General features: G+C 40.9%; 1 protein-coding gene across 3 annotated transcripts in view; it reads right to left on the bottom strand.

The window, feature by feature from the left end:
- strip2 (striatin interacting protein 2) overlaps nucleotides 1-18,889 on the bottom strand; it is a 59,229-nt gene that overhangs the window by 15,938 nt on the left and 24,402 nt on the right. For 2 of the 3 annotated variants that reach the window (XM_041780273.1, XM_041780275.1), the window contains exons 4-10: nucleotides 14,121-14,255; nucleotides 12,882-13,002; nucleotides 10,437-10,505; nucleotides 7,335-7,441; nucleotides 6,223-6,350; nucleotides 5,769-5,957; nucleotides 5,364-5,414 (exon numbers count right to left, since the gene is read on the bottom strand). In XM_041780273.1, the coding sequence (XP_041636207.1) occupies nucleotides 5,364-5,414; nucleotides 5,769-5,957; nucleotides 6,223-6,350; nucleotides 7,335-7,441; nucleotides 10,437-10,505; nucleotides 12,882-13,002; nucleotides 14,121-14,255 (800 nt within the window). The remainder of the gene's footprint in view (nucleotides 1-5,363; nucleotides 5,415-5,768; nucleotides 5,958-6,222; nucleotides 6,351-7,334; nucleotides 7,442-10,436; nucleotides 10,506-12,881; nucleotides 13,003-14,120; nucleotides 14,256-18,889) is intronic. The other variant, XM_041780274.1, reaches the window with a different exon arrangement.

Below are 18,889 nucleotides of genomic sequence, written 5' to 3'. Positions count from 1 at the left end.
AGTTTAGTTCATGGTCCATCCTTAAATCTTAAAGTTCAGAAGATTTAAGTTTTAGGTCTGAAAAGCATATTCAAATATTGGTATCAGCTAAAATGAATTAGTAAATATTTCATATCGGATATCGGCAAAATCCAAAATCGTGCATCCCTAGTCTCAGTCCCTTAAATCCTTGGATACTGGATAGCATGGAACTAAATCTGCTTTAAGTATTTTTAAGATTCTTTAAGATCTTAGTTTAAGGAAATGAAATGAGTTTTAGCAGTATGATTTAGCTTCTTAAAAAGTTGTATTAAACTAAAATAAACATTTTTTCTCAGAGCAGAACAGAGAGGAGAGTTTTCCACAGCAACCACAAGCAACATTTCTCACTCAACTTACCACACATCTGCTTTTCAAAATAAGCAAACAATGCAGGCAATAAGACTAAGACTTTATATGTGGCTTGACAAACCCATTTCAATGCAAGTGCAGAACACACATTCACAAAATAAACATATCTGAGTTCAAACCATCTCTCTGATGAATGACTGTGGCAGTAGTGCAAGCATCAGGCATGAATCAGGGCATTAGTTGAGCTAGTGCAGTCGATGTATGGCACGCCAAGGCTAGTTCTAATGCTGGACTAAGTGAGGACTATAGTGAATGCATGGTGGGAGGTAAGGTAAGGGGAGGAGGGGGGGAGGAAGAGGTGAAACCGTGTTGAGAGCCATTCTCTATGGAGAAGCCATTCACTGCTGTGTGGGAGGTAAAGCTAGTGTTTTTCTACCAGGGTTAGGGGACAACTGCTTTCAATGCCATCCATTTAAGAGAGAGATCAACTGAAACCCAACCCCTACAGAAGAGAAAACATGTTGATTCAGATCTCAATTCACCTCCTCAATGAATGCATTTTCAGGATATTGACCCCTAGTCCAGAATCTACAGTGCAAGGTGATTTTTGAGGCCAGACCTGGCAGCAATGTGATGAAACTACTAGAGTCGATGTCTGAAGTGACTGCCTTTATGGGACTGTGGATAGTGACCGCTCCAGTGCCAATGACAACAGCCAGCAAGGCAGCCCTGTCTCTCAAGCCCCCACCCCCCATACTGAAGAGCTGAGAGAGGAGGAGGAGAGAGGAAAAGCATGAGGAGAGACTGTATGAGGGTAGCGGATGGTGAGGCAGGAGAAGAAAATTATAAGAAGAGGGGTGTGGATAACTGTGGAAGGATGATAAAAGGAAGGAAAAAAGAGAGAAGAAGAGGGGTGTGGAGCCTTTAAGGGAAGAGGGAATATGGAATAGCAAGGGAGGTGAACAAAATATGGGTTAGAATTGAAGAGAAAAGAATGAAAGGATGGTGAGTAGAAGTTAAGGACAAAATAAAAGGGCAAATAATACAAAACAAAACATGCATGTAAAAGATGATTAAAGGAATAGTTTCACATTTTGGGAAATGCAGTTATTCAATCCTTATTTGAGAGATATGGGTTGCAGCATCATCTCTGTGGGATAGAATCTGCACCAAAAATTGCTTTGGGTCCCCTAATATCAATTTTATGTCTTAGGAAAGAAGTGTTTACTATGATGAAATTAAACAAATGATGAATGAATGAAATGAAATTAAACACTTGGATGAGACGATACAACCTGCTTCACCATCCCCGATCAAAGTTAGATCTCTTCAAAGCACTTCTCCGTGTTCATATTAAACATGATAATACGGGAGATCTGTGACATGCTCATGTTAGAATCAGTCCCTGAGAAATCATGGTTTATTTGATGTTATTTATCGGTTGTTATCTTCGGTGCACAGAGGTGCTGAGGCATTATGCATCCATTATTCGGGGAAAAATCAACCCTTTCAAAACAAACTTATCATGATTTAGATTTAGATTTGTCATGTTCCTGAGTTTCTCTGGTGTTTTCCTTTGTTATTTCTGTGTCTTCTTTTCATGTTTCTAGTTTTATTTTATATTTAGGTTTTGTGTGTTATTGTCCCAGTAGCTTGTATTGTTTTATATCCTCCTGTTTCCTTAGAGTTTTTCCTAGGTTGCACTTTGGTATTTTGTGAGTTAGTTTTTCTCCTCCTGGTGTTGGTATTTGTTCCTTGTCACCTGTGTTTAATGTCTAGGTTCACTCCCTCTATCCCCAGTGTGTTTCCTGTTTTATTTTGTAGTTTTCCTCTCCTTGTGTGTGACTTTGATTCTCTTCCTGTCCCTGTGTTTTTTGTCCTCACCTGTGTCTCGTTTGCCCTCACCTGTGTCTCGTTTGCCCTCACTTGTGTCTCGTTTGCCCTCACCTGTCTCGTTTGCTCACACCTGTGTCTCGTTTGCCCTCACCTGTCTCGTTTGCCCTCACTTGTGTCTCGTTTGCCCTCACCTGTGTTTCATTTGCTTTCACTTGTGTCTCATTTGCCCTCACCTGTGTCTTGTTTGCCCTCACCTGTGTCTCATTTGCTTTCACTTGTGTCTTGTTTGCTCTCACCTGTGTCTCGTTTGCCCTCACCTGTGTCTCGTTTGCCCTCACCTGTGTCTCATTTGCCCTCACCTCTGTCTTGTCGCCCTCACCTGTGTCTCGTTTGCCCTTACCTGTGTCTCGTTTGTCCTCACCTGTGTCTCGTTTGCCCTCACCTGTGTCTCATTTGCTTTCACTTGTCTCATTTGTCCTCACCTGTGTCTTGTTTTCCCTCACCTGTGTCTCGTTTGCTTTCACTTGTGTCTTGTTTGCTTTCCCCTGTGTCTCGTTTGCCCTCACCTGTGTCTCATTTGCTTTCACTTGTGTCTCGTTTGCTTTCACTTGTGTCTCGTTTGCCCTCACCTGTGTCTTGTTTGTCCTCACCTTTCTCATTGGCCTCACCTGTCTCCCTGTGTATTTTTGCTGCGTTCCATGTTCCTCGGAGATCGGAAGTTGGAACTGGGAATGGCGTCACATTTATCTCCAAAAACGCAGTTGTTTGCTTTCCATTTGTCATAGCCACAACAAGTTGGGAAAAAAATGAGTGTCTCCATAGTTGCTTATTTTAGTTGGATGTAGAGCAACTCTTTAATATACAAACTGACTCCAAAGTTTGGTTAAAAGAAAAGGATGCAATTTTTCATTCTGACAATGGAAATGGAAACTGTCAAAAGCTTTATATATGTACAGTAAATTGACTCAAAAGATATAAAATTTTAAAATGGAAATAGAATAGTTTATGAGCTCACTACATGGAGTGAAACACAAAAAAGTAATGAAAACTCTTGACATCTGTAAATCCCTAAACATGTTTATTTAATTCCTAGGTACCCCATGTATATAGTGTATTGACTCATATATACATTGGTGAATCATTCAAATAATGTCTGTAAGTATGCATGTATGTGCTTCACACATATCAAAAAAAAAAAGTTGGAAAAACGACGTATGCCGTTCTTGCATTAGCCGGTCATTCTTTTTAGTGATAGCCTAAACCTTTTATGCAGCACATTGCACAGTACTTCATATATTAAAAGACTGCTGCTGCACACAACATGCAACTGCAGGGTAGTGCTGAGTCTACAATTTCAAAAAAATGCACCGAGAAACAGCAAACGGTTCTTAGGTCGGAAGTCGAAAAACAACTCGAGATATGAGTTACAATGACAAATGATACGCAGCATTAGTATCTGTGTTTCCCTGTGTCTTAGTCAGTTCGTCTGTGAATCCTGTTGTGAATCCCCTGCATGTGCAAACCTCTCACTGTCTCCAGTGTTCCTTAGCGTTTCATTTGGTGAGCTTTAGGTTTTGTATTTTTGGCCTTTTTGTACATCTTGATTTTGTAGGAACTTTGTTGTAGTTTTTGCATTTTTAGTTCATTAAACATTTGTTGTTTTTTGCTCCAGTGCGTTTTGGTCCTCGTTTTTAGTTTTTTCCACACTTGACACAACTGTCCGTGTTGCATTAAACATTAAATGATGAGGTGAGAGGGGTCTGGCTACAGACCGTATATCTCTGACTGTGTGAAGTGTTGTTATTTGCCAGTACAATGTCCATCCATCCAATCATTTTTTTCCGCTTATCTAGGGTCGGGTCCAATGGCAGCAGGCCAAGCAAGTCTCCCCAGACCAGATGAGATATCTAATCCCTCCAGTGAGTCCTGGGTCTACCCTGGGGTCTCCTTCTAGTTGGATGCACCCAGAAGACCCCCAAATGTATCTCCAGTTTTAGATTTTTTTAAATTCAGCTTTATAAGCAAAGTCTGTCAGTTCCATTCATGAAATAACAACATTACAGACTCAGCCCTAAAATGAAACAAAGAAAAAGACAGGAAGTCTAAGCTGGGATTAAATTTCTATAGACCCATTAAAAAAGTAGGTACATGAACAGTGGCTCGCTTTAGCTATGTTAGCTTTAGCTAAAGTTAACATAGCTATGCTAGCTGCGTAATCAATGTTACTAAATAAGGCAATGCAGCTACGTTAGCTTCAGCAACATGAGCTTAAGCAAACGTAGCTAAAGCTAACCTAGCTATGCAGATATGTAGATACACAGCATACATAGCTGCTTTGTGAGCTTAGCTTTAGCTAAGTTAGCTACATAGCTGATGTAGCTGTCACAACATTTTCATGTATAACATATAAAATGTTTTTGATGAAAAATACAAATATTTTTCAATAAAGTATTTATGCATTTCTTTATTTTTTTTTAAATAAGAATATTTGATTGTGCATCATAGATACATTTATGAATATTTTTCATTTATTTATTAATGTTATATTTCTATATTTATTAAGGCACATACTTTTTTGAGCACTGAAAAAAATTCTAAACTGAGTCATCTGTATGCAAATTCTAAATGTTTACATATAAATCCAAAAATAAATTTGTGAATTTTTTGTTTGCATTAATTAGTTTTGTGACTTTTCTAGCCTAATACAGAAGTGCTGCTCGAATTTGTACTTTCTAACCTTAAGAAAAAGCGAAGCTTCTGTTCACCCTGTTTTTAGACCGTGCTAAACTAACAGGCAGCTTGCAGATAACTCATATTTAGCATTTCCCAAATGTTCAACTAAACATAGGAATTTCAGTGGACTACACCAAAACCATTTAGCTTGAGTGGGATTTTGTGATTTATTTCTTCAACAGAAATATATTGTTTTTATAGTATTACATATTGAGATAGAAATAGACTACATTAGTCCAAAACAGACTTTTTAAAGACTTGTTTTACTTATTCAGGTTTAAAATCTCAAATAATGGTTGTGGTGCAGTTTGTTAAGACTGGAATGACAGGATGAGAGAGAAAAGAAGAAAAGAGGAGAGAGGGAGGAGATAAAGTGTTGGGTAGGTAGGAGAGGAGTGCTAAAAGTCCAGCTCAATGCAGAGAGAAAATGCAGGAGGCAAAAGTGGGAATTTGTGGGTAAAGACCTGCTTCTTGGGAAAGGGACTGTCTCCTTCCAAGCTATCAACAAAGGCACTCTGTGGGGACACAAGGAAGAGGGGCAATGAGAAACCAGAGGGCAATTAGAAAGAAAGCCTGTCGAGTCAGTAAGCTCTAGTAAAAACAAACAACAGGCTTTGAATTCTCAAAGCCCACCCAGCACCAGCCTCATCTCTGGGATCACTGACTTACAGCAGAGAACCAGCGATGTTGGCGCTAAAAACGCTTTAGGAGAAGCCTGACCCAGCAGAGAGTTAGAGGGTGAGTTATTAAAAGACTTCTAGAGAACAAGTAAAGATGTTCAACTATAAGAAAGGCAGGTAAATTAGTCAGGTAGCATTTAAAATAAGCTCTGAATATTTGAGGCATGTAGGTATATTTGTGTTTGGTACCCTGCGGCTGCGGCGGCCTCTCTTCTGCTGCTGCTGCTGTTCGATGAGCTCCATGGCGGAGGCCGGAGGAGACGCTGCTCTCATCGCCCTCACCACCTTGATGCTGTCCTCTGGGAGAGGGGGTAGGTTCAGACGCTCCCGGCCACGGACCTTCATTTCCTGGAGCTCCTCAAAGCCCCCCAAGGTGAACTAGAGGTGAAGGACAGACATGGGAGCTCAGTGATCCTTAGGAAAATATACAGTGAAAACAGGAGAGTCAGGAAGATTCTGACTGAGAAGACGAGTAAGGATGAGTGTCCTATTGGGGCTTCCATACTAAAAGCTTACAAAAGGCGAGCAAAAAGCAAACAGAGGCATAATAACAGATACGTTGTGTAAAAATGCAGAAAAAAAGCACAGAGGAAAAAAAATGCAGATTGATGTGTGGTTGATGGAATCTGAATAATGAACAAACCAGTATTGTCTTCCAGAGCAGCAGTAATACTTTCTTCATAGGGAAGTGCGGGGCGTTCATGCTGCAGAACTTGGTCACCATGGTGAAGAGGAGCAGGGCGAAGGGCTCGCCGTTGTACAGAGGTGAGCCTGAATAAAAAAGGCATCTGTCAGGACACAAGCTACTCTTTTTTGTTTATCTTTAATCTGTATTATAGAAAAACAACTTTCATGCATGTACAGTGCCTAAAGAAGTGTTCAGACACTTAGATGTTTCACCCTTTCACTGACAAACAAACCCTCTTTTGCTGCATCTCTTTTGCCCTCTACCTTTACAAGCCTGGCTGCCAAGAAGGATCCCCACAGCATGATGCTGCCACCACTGTATCACAGTGGGGAGGGTGTGTTTGTGGTGATGTGCAGTGTTTCAGCATCTTGCCTGATGGCCAAAAAGCTCTATTTTGGTCTCATCAGACCAAAGAACTATCTCCTACTTGACCATGGAGTCTTCCTCATGCCATTTGGTGAAGTCTAGTCCAGATTTAATCAGAGTTTTCTCCAACAGTGGCTTTCTCTTTGCCACTCTCCCATAAAGCTTTGACTGGTGAAGAACAATTGTTGTCTGCAGAGTCTCTCCCATCTCAGCTGCTGAAGCTTGGAACTCCTTCAGAGTAGTCATAGGTGTCTTGGTGGCCTCTCTCACTAGTCTCCTTCTTGCACACTCACTCAGTTTGTGAGGACGGCCTGATCTAGGCAGATTTACATGCTTGCCATATTCCTTCCATTTCTTGACGATGGATTTAACAGAACTCTGGGGGATGTTCAGAGCCTTGGAAATGTTTTTGTATACATCCTCTCACTTCTTCTTTTTAATAACCTTTTCTCTGAGTTGCTTGGGGTGTTCCATGTCTTCATGGTGTGATGGTAGCCAGGAATACAGATTAATTACTGATTGGACCTTCCGAACACAGGTGTCTTTCTTCTAGAATCATTCTTTGTCAAAAAAAGCCAAACTATATTGACCATGATTGATTCATAAAAACACTAAAAGGGTAAGACATCAAGGGCTTGACTACTTCTTATGGCTCATGCATATTTCAGCAACAGTTCCCTGTATTTAACACAAATACACACCTAGTTCATTCTTAAACGCCTCTCTGGCCGTTCTCCACTCAGGCCTGTCGTCCTCTGTTTGCACTCTGATGGTCTCCACCATCAGGTACATGATGCTCAGTAGTACTCTTTAAAAAAAAAGAACACAGCATGAATCACAGGTGATTGAAATAATAATGGCTTTAAAAGGTCTACAATTAAAAGAGACAACTGTGTGATGAAGGGAATGATGGCTAATGAAAAGTAATTGCAAGCAGCAGAAGAGGGTTTTATGCAGCCACTTCATGAGAAAATGATTCCTGAAATTATTTCTGCGCTCAGGCAGGATGATGCACCATCCATTACTAATGTGGTGCTTTGTTCACTGGACGCTTCATTCATTAAACAAGATCTCTTCCTTTGTTAACAATAACTGCAGTGGTTTCCAATTAAGTGGCAGCAATTAGTCACAACTTGTAATTATTTGTACGTCAACAAGGGGAATGCCAAGAAGAGTCTTTGTGCATGTGTGATCACATGCATGTGTATAAATGTCTGTATTCTTGTGTAGATGGGTGTTATTCAAAAACCTGTTTAGTGTAAAAGAGGCAGACATGAATGTAAATGAGTGGAACCGAGACTAGCTGCACTGAAGCACATAAAATCAAAGAATTAAGGCATCTCTATACAAAATTTTGTTCTTTTTTTACATGAATCGAAAGGAATAGTCCATAAGGCAGTCAACATTTTGATATATCAACTCTTTGCAACATCACCATTTTAAACCACTGTATTCTCTTATTTCTAATGTATAATCTGCAAAACCTAACCCATTAATTTAGTAGATATAAAATACATCCTGACTAAAAACACTGATGAAAATGACTTTCTAGACCAGATGATGGTTGTTAAAGGGATTTTTCATTGTTTTTAAAGTTGGGCCATATGAGGTGTTTGGCAGTAATAGCGGCATTAGCTCACAGTAATTTTAGTGAAGGTTGCCTCTTTAAGACTCACTGGTTGCACTGGCAGGGAAGCTAGGCTGTATAACGTAACAGACGGGTACAGTTTCTCTGTGTAATCTAGTCTGTTTTGGGCAAAATGGGCCAAAAAGCTTTTTTTTTTTCCTTTCTTTTTTTTATACTAAGAAAGCCTCTGTGTTTGGCACTATTTTTGTCTAAACCAGAAGTAGCGTTATTTGGTGATTCTGTGGTCCGTGACTTCACTGTGGAGCTTAGATTCTTTCCTTTCTCCATGCCAGAGCAATGTCTGTAAGTACGAACAATGTTTACTATTTTTATGTTGACTTACCTGCTGTTTATTGTAAGTGTCTTTGAAGTTTATGTGACGTCGATTGTAGCTGCATTAGGCTAACAGATATGCTAATGCTAACATGCTAATAAGCTAGCGCTACCTAGCTAATTTTTTCTAGCTTTTCAATTTTGTTTAAAATGTTGATGAAACTGTTTTTTTTTTTTTGCAGTTTCACAAGCATGGAAGCAACATAGAATGGAGTAACCTTCATGAACATCATCTTGTTGTGGAGTTCTCTGGGGACTGTTTAGCTGGTGGGATAGCTAGCATTGGAAACTAGTGAGGCCTACACAATGGGCTTTGACTTACATGTGGAAGTTTTCCCTCAAGGAAACTGGAACTGAGTGTACAGGGTATGGGTATAACATTATGAGACTGTGCTTATGCGGATAAAACCACGTGGTTCAGCCACACCCAGTGTTATATATTAAAGGTTGGGTATTTAGGCACATCTGCTGTAGGTTTCCAATAAGAGACGTCTCTAGTTCACTGCTAGCTACTAACTGAAGTTCACGTGTTTTTGCTACAGTGTCAGAAAATGATTGGTCTAATAGTTTAGCAATGCATTAACTTGAATTTTTTGATGAAACTGAACAAAACATCAGCCAAATCTTTTGGTACTTTAACTAATGACCACCTAACACCTAACGCCTGAGACAACAGGAGCGAGCTGCGACTTTAGCAAGACTCCCATGATTTTACTCCGACTTTGAAATTTTGTCGGCGACTTCGAAATCCAAGGAAAAGTTGATAGCTGTAAGGCCGCTTAAGGTATATGCAGAACACTGCAGGTCACACTCTAAGACCATGACTGTTCAGGGCGCCCATGCACATCAAAAACCTCTGAAAATACTCAACAAACTGAACATATCGGAAATGATCAACAAGAATGATGGCAGAAATGGTTTCCATTGATAAAGAGACAGTGCGGCTAGTTTTGAACATGACAAAAGTGTGGACCAACGTTTTCCCAAAACTTCTGACTTCTGCTAAAATAAAAAAATACAAGCTCATTTGTGGAGACATTTTGGGATAAACTGGAGGAAACCCACATTTTTTGGAGGGAGTGTTTACATGTGATGAAACTTGGAACTTCCAATATGATCCTGAGACAAAGGATGAAGCAAGTATGACAAAGCAAGTCCAAAGGGGTGATCCAAGGAGATCATTCTGGAGGAGTGGGTTCCAGAAGGATCAACATGATTGGAAGCAGGTCCTAGAAAAACTGAGACTAAGAAAGCAGTGACTGGTGGTCACCCTGTGCTATCCAGTGGGCCAATCAGAGGCTTTGTGATCTGTGAGTTTTAGAAAAGCTACAGCCTGTTCTTCGGTGTTTATTCGATAGAGAAATATAAACCAGGCTTTCACCCAGCCACTACAAGGGATTACAGAGACAGCACCACCCCCATTACTCGTAGTACCACTGAATGTAAAGGCACACTGGTGGGTTTTTGCTCAAGTAAAATTCAAGGAGAGCCAACTGAACCTCGTAAAAATTGTTGGCTTTTAAAATACTTCAAAGAAATAGGAAGTGAGTCAACTTTAGACTGCATATCTGCATGGAGATCAGTCCTACAATCAGCTGCAGCCATTCAGAACGCTGAGGAAGGGGTGGGGGAGAAGAGGAAGTAATGCAGATTTTTCTTTTAGGCTGGTGCTAAAGTGCTACTGGACATCTACTCAGAAAATTGCATGTTATACCTTTAAATATCCAAATGTAATATAATATCCAAAAGTATCAAAGCTTTATAAACTGCAGACTTTCAGACATATAAGCCAAAAGCTGCCAGGGAGTATCCACACTGTGTTGTGATGTGTTGCATTGCTTACCTGAGTTCTGTGCTGTCTGCCAGAGAGATAGCAGGCTTCCTCACTGCACTGCTGCAGGCCTGGCTGTTACTGCAAACACAACAGTTAAAAATCAGCCTTCTTTTATTTCATTAAGAGTCAGCCAGAGTAAGCATAATCACATATCCTGGGTTTTTAAGCACATACAGTAGGACTCTCATTCTGCAGTCATGCATTTTTCACGCTGTGTGATAACCTGCTAAACAGCATGTGTGTTTTTCGTATAGCTTGCTTACACTGCTTTGCTGTGCAGAGGAGTGATAGGCCAGACTGCGCCGTGGTGCCTCAGAGCAGCTTACATAACAACAAAGAAGCACCAGATCCCAACTGAGGCTGGCACCGGCAGCAGAATAGATGACTTGAAGGACTCTGCCGGATCCTCAATGGAAGTTTTGAAGTGCGGATCACAAACTGTGTTTCCTGTATCCCTGCATTTCCCGTCAGCTCTCCAAGGATTTCTTCTCCTACAAACCTCACACTCGAGCAGGAACCTCTCACCGCACAGAGGTTTTGGAGAATTTGAGTGGAACCAAGTATGCTATCTGTATTCTATTGTTTCTTTATATTTCTTATTTTAACCCTATTTCTATTGTCTATATTTTCCCTGCTATATCCTGGAGGATTTTACCCCAGAAAAACTAAGTATCTAGGATTTATGTAGGGACAAGAGCTTCAAAAAGGAGCTTCCCATAATAATGTTGATGTTTAAACTTGAGATAAAATTGTGACTTAAACTTATTAAAGACATGACAACTGTTCCACAACCCCTTTGAATCTTGGATTTCAGTTTCCTCTGAATCATGACAGCAGCCTCCTCCCTTCTTGTATTGCCGCAGGCTCTTGCCGGAGGAGGAAACAAGAATATGAAACACTGATTCGACATCTTCAAAAGGTTTTCTCTTCTCAGTGATTTGAAATATGATTTTAGTATTCTTTGAAACACATATAGATACATATAGACAAACCAAGCAGCACAACACCAGACAACACATGTTTATCTAAATCTTTGTCAAGGGAGCAACTGGACATAAAAAAAAGCCTTAATAAGAAACTGAGATGAAGCTGGTGAACTTCCTGTTGGAGGATTTTTTGAATGGTGTGCAGGGGCTGGATGTTTATATTTCTTTTTTAAGGTAAGATTAAAATACAGAGGAGAAAATGTTCAATTGAAAGAAAGGGGTGCTGTGGCAAAGTAATGCTACAGATGCATGAATGTATTCAGGTTTGACGTGTGATCATCCCTGTGAAGTTTGGTGATGATTGAAAAAAGGACTGTATAGTTATATAGGATCAAAAAAGTTGGCACACTTTAAAAAATTGCAAAAATCTGGGCTCTCATTATGGCCCAGCCCCATGGTGAAAACTCATAAATAATGCAAATTTAAAAGTCCATCTAGTCTAGAATAAGCACAAAAAATTGGGAGACAATCGGATGAAATTTATAGGCAGAGATCCTTCATACGTGACCAGTGATGATGCCAAAAACAACCAAAAACGGCCAAAATTTCACATTTAAGCATTCTAATGAGCTTCCTGTACATTTTTGATGATGGTCCCAAGAGACGTTTTATTCCGGTCTAAACATGATATAACCTAGCATAGCAGATGGATCTGCCCGTTTCCGTGTTTCTCACGGGCAAATCCATCTTGCAAAGCTCCCACCTGCAGCGTTTGGGCCCGGTTAGTAAGTGACAGGACAATTCAGTGACAAGGGGCAGCACTTTCTGGCGCAGCGGAGTCAGGAAGAACAAAGAACAGCAGTGAGCTGTTCTCTTTTCAAAAAGAAAAGTCGTGTACTTACATGTCTACAGTCACGATGGTTCACATTATGCAGTCCCCTATGGAGTTTAGTCCATGGTAGGGGCGCAGCTCAACAGCGGCTGCGTCACGTGTATTGTTGCTCTGATTGGCCCATAAAGATGTGACGGATAGAACCTTTATCTATCACACTCCAAGCTTTTTTTCAAAGGCTCTGCCCTTTCCCAAACGCTGTATATGAGACGTGCCAGGTTAATTATGATACATATGTGTACCAATTTTCTTGCATGTAGCTCTTACCCCGTCACTCATCTCAAGTCAATTCTGCCAAAATACAAAATTATACACTGGCGGACAATTTTCTGGGAGGTTTTTGGGACTTTTTAGGCATCTTAAGGTTCCCAGATCAAGATGTGAAGTGTCAAAAAAATAATATCTACGAGCGTCTGACAGATAATTCTTTTGCCATTTTAACTCGAGGATTTTTCTGGCTTTGGTTCCTCCACCTGTCTGTGTCTTTTACCCTCTGTTGTTAACAGTAATAAAGAAACATTAGTTTTTATTTCCAAGTAAAGGTAGTTTTCATTGGCACTTTTTTATTTACAGCAGCAGTGATGGAAAGTTATTTAATGACTAATACATCCTCAGGATGTGGTGTGTCCTACTTACTCTATCTCCATGCTGAGCAGCTCCAGCAGCGCTGTGAAGATGCCCATGTCGTAGAGGAGAAACACATTGTGTCTGGACCAGTGGAGCACGTCCACCTCTGTGTCGCACTCGTCAAAAACTCCTGGGGAAAAAACATGCAAGGGGTGTGATTCTGGATTGTTTTTTTTGCTATTTTTGTCTCCTTTTTGCACTTTATATTAAGGTATTTCAAAGCGTTCAAGAAAAGTTTCTCTGAAAAATTATTCTATATATGTTTGGGAAAATATGTCCAAATTCATTTTTTCTGTAGTGTTTCTGTGGTGCTGTAAAAACCAAAAACAACCACGATCTAAAATATTAGCCACCCTTTAGAACTGACTTTTTTGTTTGAGCCATAGTAAGAGATGTGTCTAAAGATCCCAGAGCTACTGCCAATACTCTAGTGAAGGACTTAGCCAATTCAGGAACTGTAGTCTCAAGAAGACCATCGCTAGAGCCCTGAAGGAATGGACCAAGAAAAAGTCTGCAGGAAAGACATCTTCAAATCAAAGTGAAGTCTGTTAAGGACAACCTGGAGAAGGATTATGAACACTAGAAGCGTGTCCTTTGGCTGAAATCTTGTCAGTGTGGAAGGAACCATGAAGAAAGAAGGATATGAGAAGATTTAGAGAGAAAACCTCAAGCAGTCAGCAGCTAAACTGGGTCTGGGTCGTCACTTTGTCTTCCAACAACCCAAAACATCCGTGGCTCCTGGCAAAGTGCTCGTCCGAAAGACCAAAGTGAACCTTCTTGACTGACCTGTACAAAGTCCGGACTTGAGTTCTGTGGGGAGTGAACTGAAGACGAAGGTCCATGCCAGAAGACCATCAAATCTGGAGGAGCTTGAGAGATTTGCCAAAGAGGAATGGGCATGGATTCCTAAGGAGACGTGTCTGAGACTTGCTGAAAACTACAGCAAATGAGGGCACTTCACCCCATCAAGGGGCTAATAATTTAGACCCTGGTAGTTTTTGTGAAATAATTTTGTTTCTTTGTGCAAAGCAGAAAAGATGTAAGCCTCTAAAATCAAACTAGTATTTTTAGAAAAGCTGCGTTAAAATGCCTTGTTCTGTTTAACAGTAGTTAGAGGGGCTATTATTTTTGTACTTGTCTGTATATCTCATAATAAAATATACAGGATACCATTTCATACAAGTGCATGTGGACACTATGGCAGAGGTGTAAAATGCTTCTGCTGGTTGTAATGTAGAGCCCACGCACCCTGCGCCAGGTAGAGGATGGCCCTGGCCACCTTCAGCCTCTTGTCTCTGTCCGTCACCTCCAGCGCGTCCAGCAGCCTCATCACATACGCCCTCTGCTCCTCCACTGTCAGCTCGATCCACCTCCTGCCTCGAGCTGCAGAAAGGACATAACACAGTGTGCTAGGTTATTTTCAGAAACACTTTTTTTCAGTATATTTTGCCTCTGCCTATGACAAGTCAGTGTGGGCTAAAGGAGAAGTATATTTTCCCCTTGATTCTGTGAACACAGATCGGAAATCTTAAAGCCAGTGCACAACGTCAATACTGTAAAAAATGCTCTGACTTAACTCTTGTGAGACATGCAGCTAAATTCTAAACAACCTTTAAGCTGTAATGCTAAGCTACTCAAATGGAAACAGTAGCACAAGTGTAATAGAGAGCTAGAAAATCTGTAAGAAATGTTCATCTATGAGGAATAACATTAGCAAACTTTAGCTTTCATAAGCTGACCACAGACAAGAAGTCAACATGCAACTTCAGTGCATTAAGATGCAATTTTTGATACTATTATCATGATTGCTATACACTTAATCTTTCCCTTTCAAACACCAGAGTGCCGATAAAAATATTCACCCCATTGGATGTTTTACACGTTTACTGATAATCAATCATGGTCGATATAATTTGGCTTATTCTTAAGAGGTCCAGCCAACTGGGGCTAGTAGTCTGACAATTAGTGAAATAGGTATCCCCCGAGTGCACCACCTGAGTCTGGAAGGTCCAGTCAGTGGTTTATCAGTATTCCTGGCTACCATTACACCATGAAGAAAAAAGAACACTCCAAGCAACTCAGAGAAAAGGTTATTGCAAAGTAGAAGTCAGAAATGGTTTAAAGACAACAAGGTGAATGTTCTGGAGTGGCCGAGTCAAAGCCCAGACCTCAATCCAATTAAGAATTTGTGGTAAGACGTGAAAAGGGTTGTTCACGCCCAATCCCAGTAAACCTGACAGAGCTTCAGCAAATCTGCAAAGAAGGATGGAGTACATTTCAGTGTCCTGATGTGCAAGCCTGACTGAGACCTATCCACACAGACTCAGTGCTGTAATTGCAGCCAAAGGTGAATTTACTAAATACTGACTTGAGGAGTGTGGATGTTTATGCAGGTACTTAATTTACATTACAGTTTTTTGTCAGAATAGCCAAATTATATTGATCATGATTGATTTATGAAACTGGTAAAAGGGGTAAAAAATCCAAGGCAGTGAATGCTCTTTATAAGCACTGTAGCACAAACTGTCTATGTAACAAAACAGATCTTAATCTCCTCCTGAAAATACAACAAAAATAATAAATGCATGCCTTTCCTGGCCTCCTTTCCCCAGCATTTTAAGCCCTCTATTCTTTGACTTTGTGTCAATTAAAAAGGCAGTAATAGGCATTAAGCGGCTGAAAATCATCATGATCATCAGAGCTCAGACTTAAGATGGGCTAACAAGCACTGTCTGCTTAAATCAGGATTTAAAAAGCTTTCTAATTGCAGCACTGTCACCAAAAAAAGCCTACGTTTGTCTGTGAAGAGCTTGAATTAGACACTTTGTCATAATCACAGTGATTACAGCAGAGACTTTATGTGCAGTGGCAGGAAGAAACGATGAGCACAATGTGAATGGGTCTGCTACACGCACAGAGAGAGGGAAACGGTCATCTGACAGCTAGCATACAGTCCTCACAGGCTAATGAAAAGGCTGTGGTTAAGAGGCAGCTCTGCGCTCTATCTCTTTAAAACAGCAGCCAGAGAGGCTCTCATCTAAGCCTGCTATTCATTACCACTCAGCCTGGAGAGGGGGTGACGGATGAAGAGGATGAAGCTCGTATCACTGCACAGAAAGAGGCTCTTTTGTCCTCAACGTGTACAACAATGACTTGAGACCTTTATGGCTCTTGTTTAGCATCGGTGTGGCATCGTCATTAAACAAAACTGACTCTATAAAACACATAGCAGAAGGTTGCAGGTTCTTGAATATTTCACCAAGAATCTCCGGATCTATTGTGAGATAAGGTGCTTCTGTTGAATGGAAACCATTCACCTAGCCATGACCTTATCTCAGACCGACAGTAACTCATGTTGAAAAAAGCTGTTGGTGATCACATGGTTAGGACTGGTCCTCCTTCCTGTATCAGTGGTTATTCATTCTTTGAAAAGCTCAGCTTTGATGTGAACGGTCGCTCCGGCTTCAAACAGGTGCTGACTGAAAGCAACACTGGTTTGTGCTGAACCACAGAGGTGAACTCTTTAAACACATCCGCTCCACATTTCAGTGTGAGGATGAGGAATACTCAGAGGGTTAGAGAAGGCAAAGAGTCTCCTGGTTTAGTAGGATTATATGTTTTCAAATTTCTATGAACAGAGGACTTCATTCATGTTTTGATGGTGCTCCGCTGCAGCTGTGACTCAACTTAAAGTTCAGAATGGATCAATCCCAACCAATCTGTGAACTGTGATAAATCCCACGGCTTGAACTATTCTGTAGAAAGAAGAACAGAAAAGACACAATACTTGTGCTTCTGCAATTTTTGGTTCTACATCATGAAAAAGGGACCACAAATGAAGACCAGACGAAACAATTCTGTGTTGAAATATCACCATGCAGATGCAGCTTTAAGGCTTATGAAAACTTTTTGTGCATAAAAACAAAGCCATCTACTGCTACACTCTTGGGAATAAAGATTTTTAGTTATCAAGAATAATCTGCAGCAATCTGGATATCTCAGTACACAACAGACAAGTACAAGTTGATAAACCCCGCTCTGTGGGGGGTAGCATTGCCATATTTGTCCCAGACTGAGGAGATATGGGATTGACACTGGTTCCAGAATCTCATCTCCATATTTCTGCATTGAGACTGCCTCATATGACAAGCCTTGTTTTTCCAGAGAGGGAGATGCCGCCCCACACCACCACACTGCCTCCACCAAAAGATGTTACTCTATCGGTGCAGCAATCAGCATAGCATTCTAGCTACACTTTGACCCTATGATCCAACTGTTGTCGGCAGAGTCTGGACTCTTCACTGAACATTATGTCCCTCCACATGTTCAGGTTCCAGTGCACGTCTTCCCGACACCAGCGCAAACAGGCCTGATGGTGAAGGGCTGCCGTAGCAGGACTCCTGGCAGCTCTATTAGACCGGAGATTGGCTGCCTGCAGTCTGCTCCAGATTGTCTGGGCAGAGAGCCGTCAGCCATATCGTCCTGCAAATGTTGACTGCAAATCTGTAGAAGACAGCCTACGGTGCCTAAGTGCTGACAGGGTGAGGAAACGTCTTCTTCGAGTGCCATCTTCTTGGGACGCCCACCTCCTGGCCTGTCTCAGACACCCCATTATACAGAGCTTGGTCTTCAGTTTGGAAATGGTACTAGGACTCACTCCAAATAGTGCCGCAGCTTGGTTTTGCAGAACACCAGCTTGAAGTTGCCCTATTGCACAGGCCCTATCCAGATGAGTCAAATGTGGCATGCTGTTTCCTGCAGCAGACACCTACTGACCACTATGCTAACATGGGAGCACCAGAGGCTCAAAACTAGAGTCAATAGCAAAATAAGCTGTTTGGCATTGGCAGAGAAGATTTGGCAAATTTTCATGGGTGCAACCCATATACTCAGCTCTGCTGCTCATCCAATAAATGCATGATCCTTAAAAATGTGGCTCCATTTAAAAAGGGAATAACCAGGCTTTCCAACGGTGTAAGTTTAATTGATCCGTATCATTGTTACAACAAAGAAATAATCTACCAAACACTAATGTCATTGCTTTTTGTGCTAAGTTTTCTTAAAAAAGAAAGAACTATGCCTTCAATAGAAAGGTCTCTTAAAAAGTGTTTTTCCCATAAAACTAAGGCCAGGCAGACACTGTACAAATGTTGTTTGAATGTCAGCTCACACTGTATGAGAGTCAACAACACAACCAGAGCTCATGAGTTATGTGATCACACTGTATGATCTAATTGTCAAGCACAATCATGGAAGTGATAGATCCGGACTGAGCAGTCGTCAGAAAAGTTACTTTGAAAGCTCTCACTGATAGAGGTTAAAGTCAAAGAATAGGAAATTTAAAATGATTCTACTCATTTATATGTTGGGGTTGGAGATGGAGGAGACACCACACTGTTGACAGCCAAGCTTACCTAATTCCTGTCATTATCAGTCACCGTGTCTGCATCTACAATCAGGATAAACAGACCTAAATTTAGAGAGTTGACTTGTGGCTCTGCTGTGACTGTGCTAGAGTCTGCAGTTCTCCAACCAAAACTTCAAACATGCCAGAAATTCATCTGACCATTCCAGGCGGATTGAGCCATGATCTTCCCTCATGCCCTCGTTAAACTGCACAATCAAGCTGTAACTCAGACTGACTTTAAAATCAGGGCTGCAGTAAAAGCAGGCTCCATCTACCTAGAGCATGCCTAGCTTTAGGTTACATCTAAAAACTCTTTCCTCAAAGGTCACACACTATGCTAAATACACTTTACGCTTTTCTAACAAAAATATGTGCCCCCTGCCTGTACACAATCCCCCCAAGAATCAGAAAAATCCATTCTCTTCCCAGGGCTGAAATAGAGAGGGTTTATTAGACATGCAAAAATCAATACTGGAGTGTTTTTTCAGCAACAAACTTCACAGGAATGTTTTGGGGACCTCTAAGACCAATATAAACTTGTGTTTAAGGGGTAAAATACGTGACCTTTAAAGGACCATGTCAGGGAGAAAGAGTTCATCAGGGAAGGTCA

Source organism: Cheilinus undulatus, linkage group 23 (assembly GCF_018320785.1).
Source record: "Cheilinus undulatus linkage group 23, ASM1832078v1, whole genome shotgun sequence".
Classification (NCBI taxonomy): Eukaryota; Metazoa; Chordata; class Actinopteri; order Labriformes; family Labridae; genus Cheilinus; species Cheilinus undulatus.
This window is presented reverse-complemented; position numbering and strand designations above follow the sequence as displayed.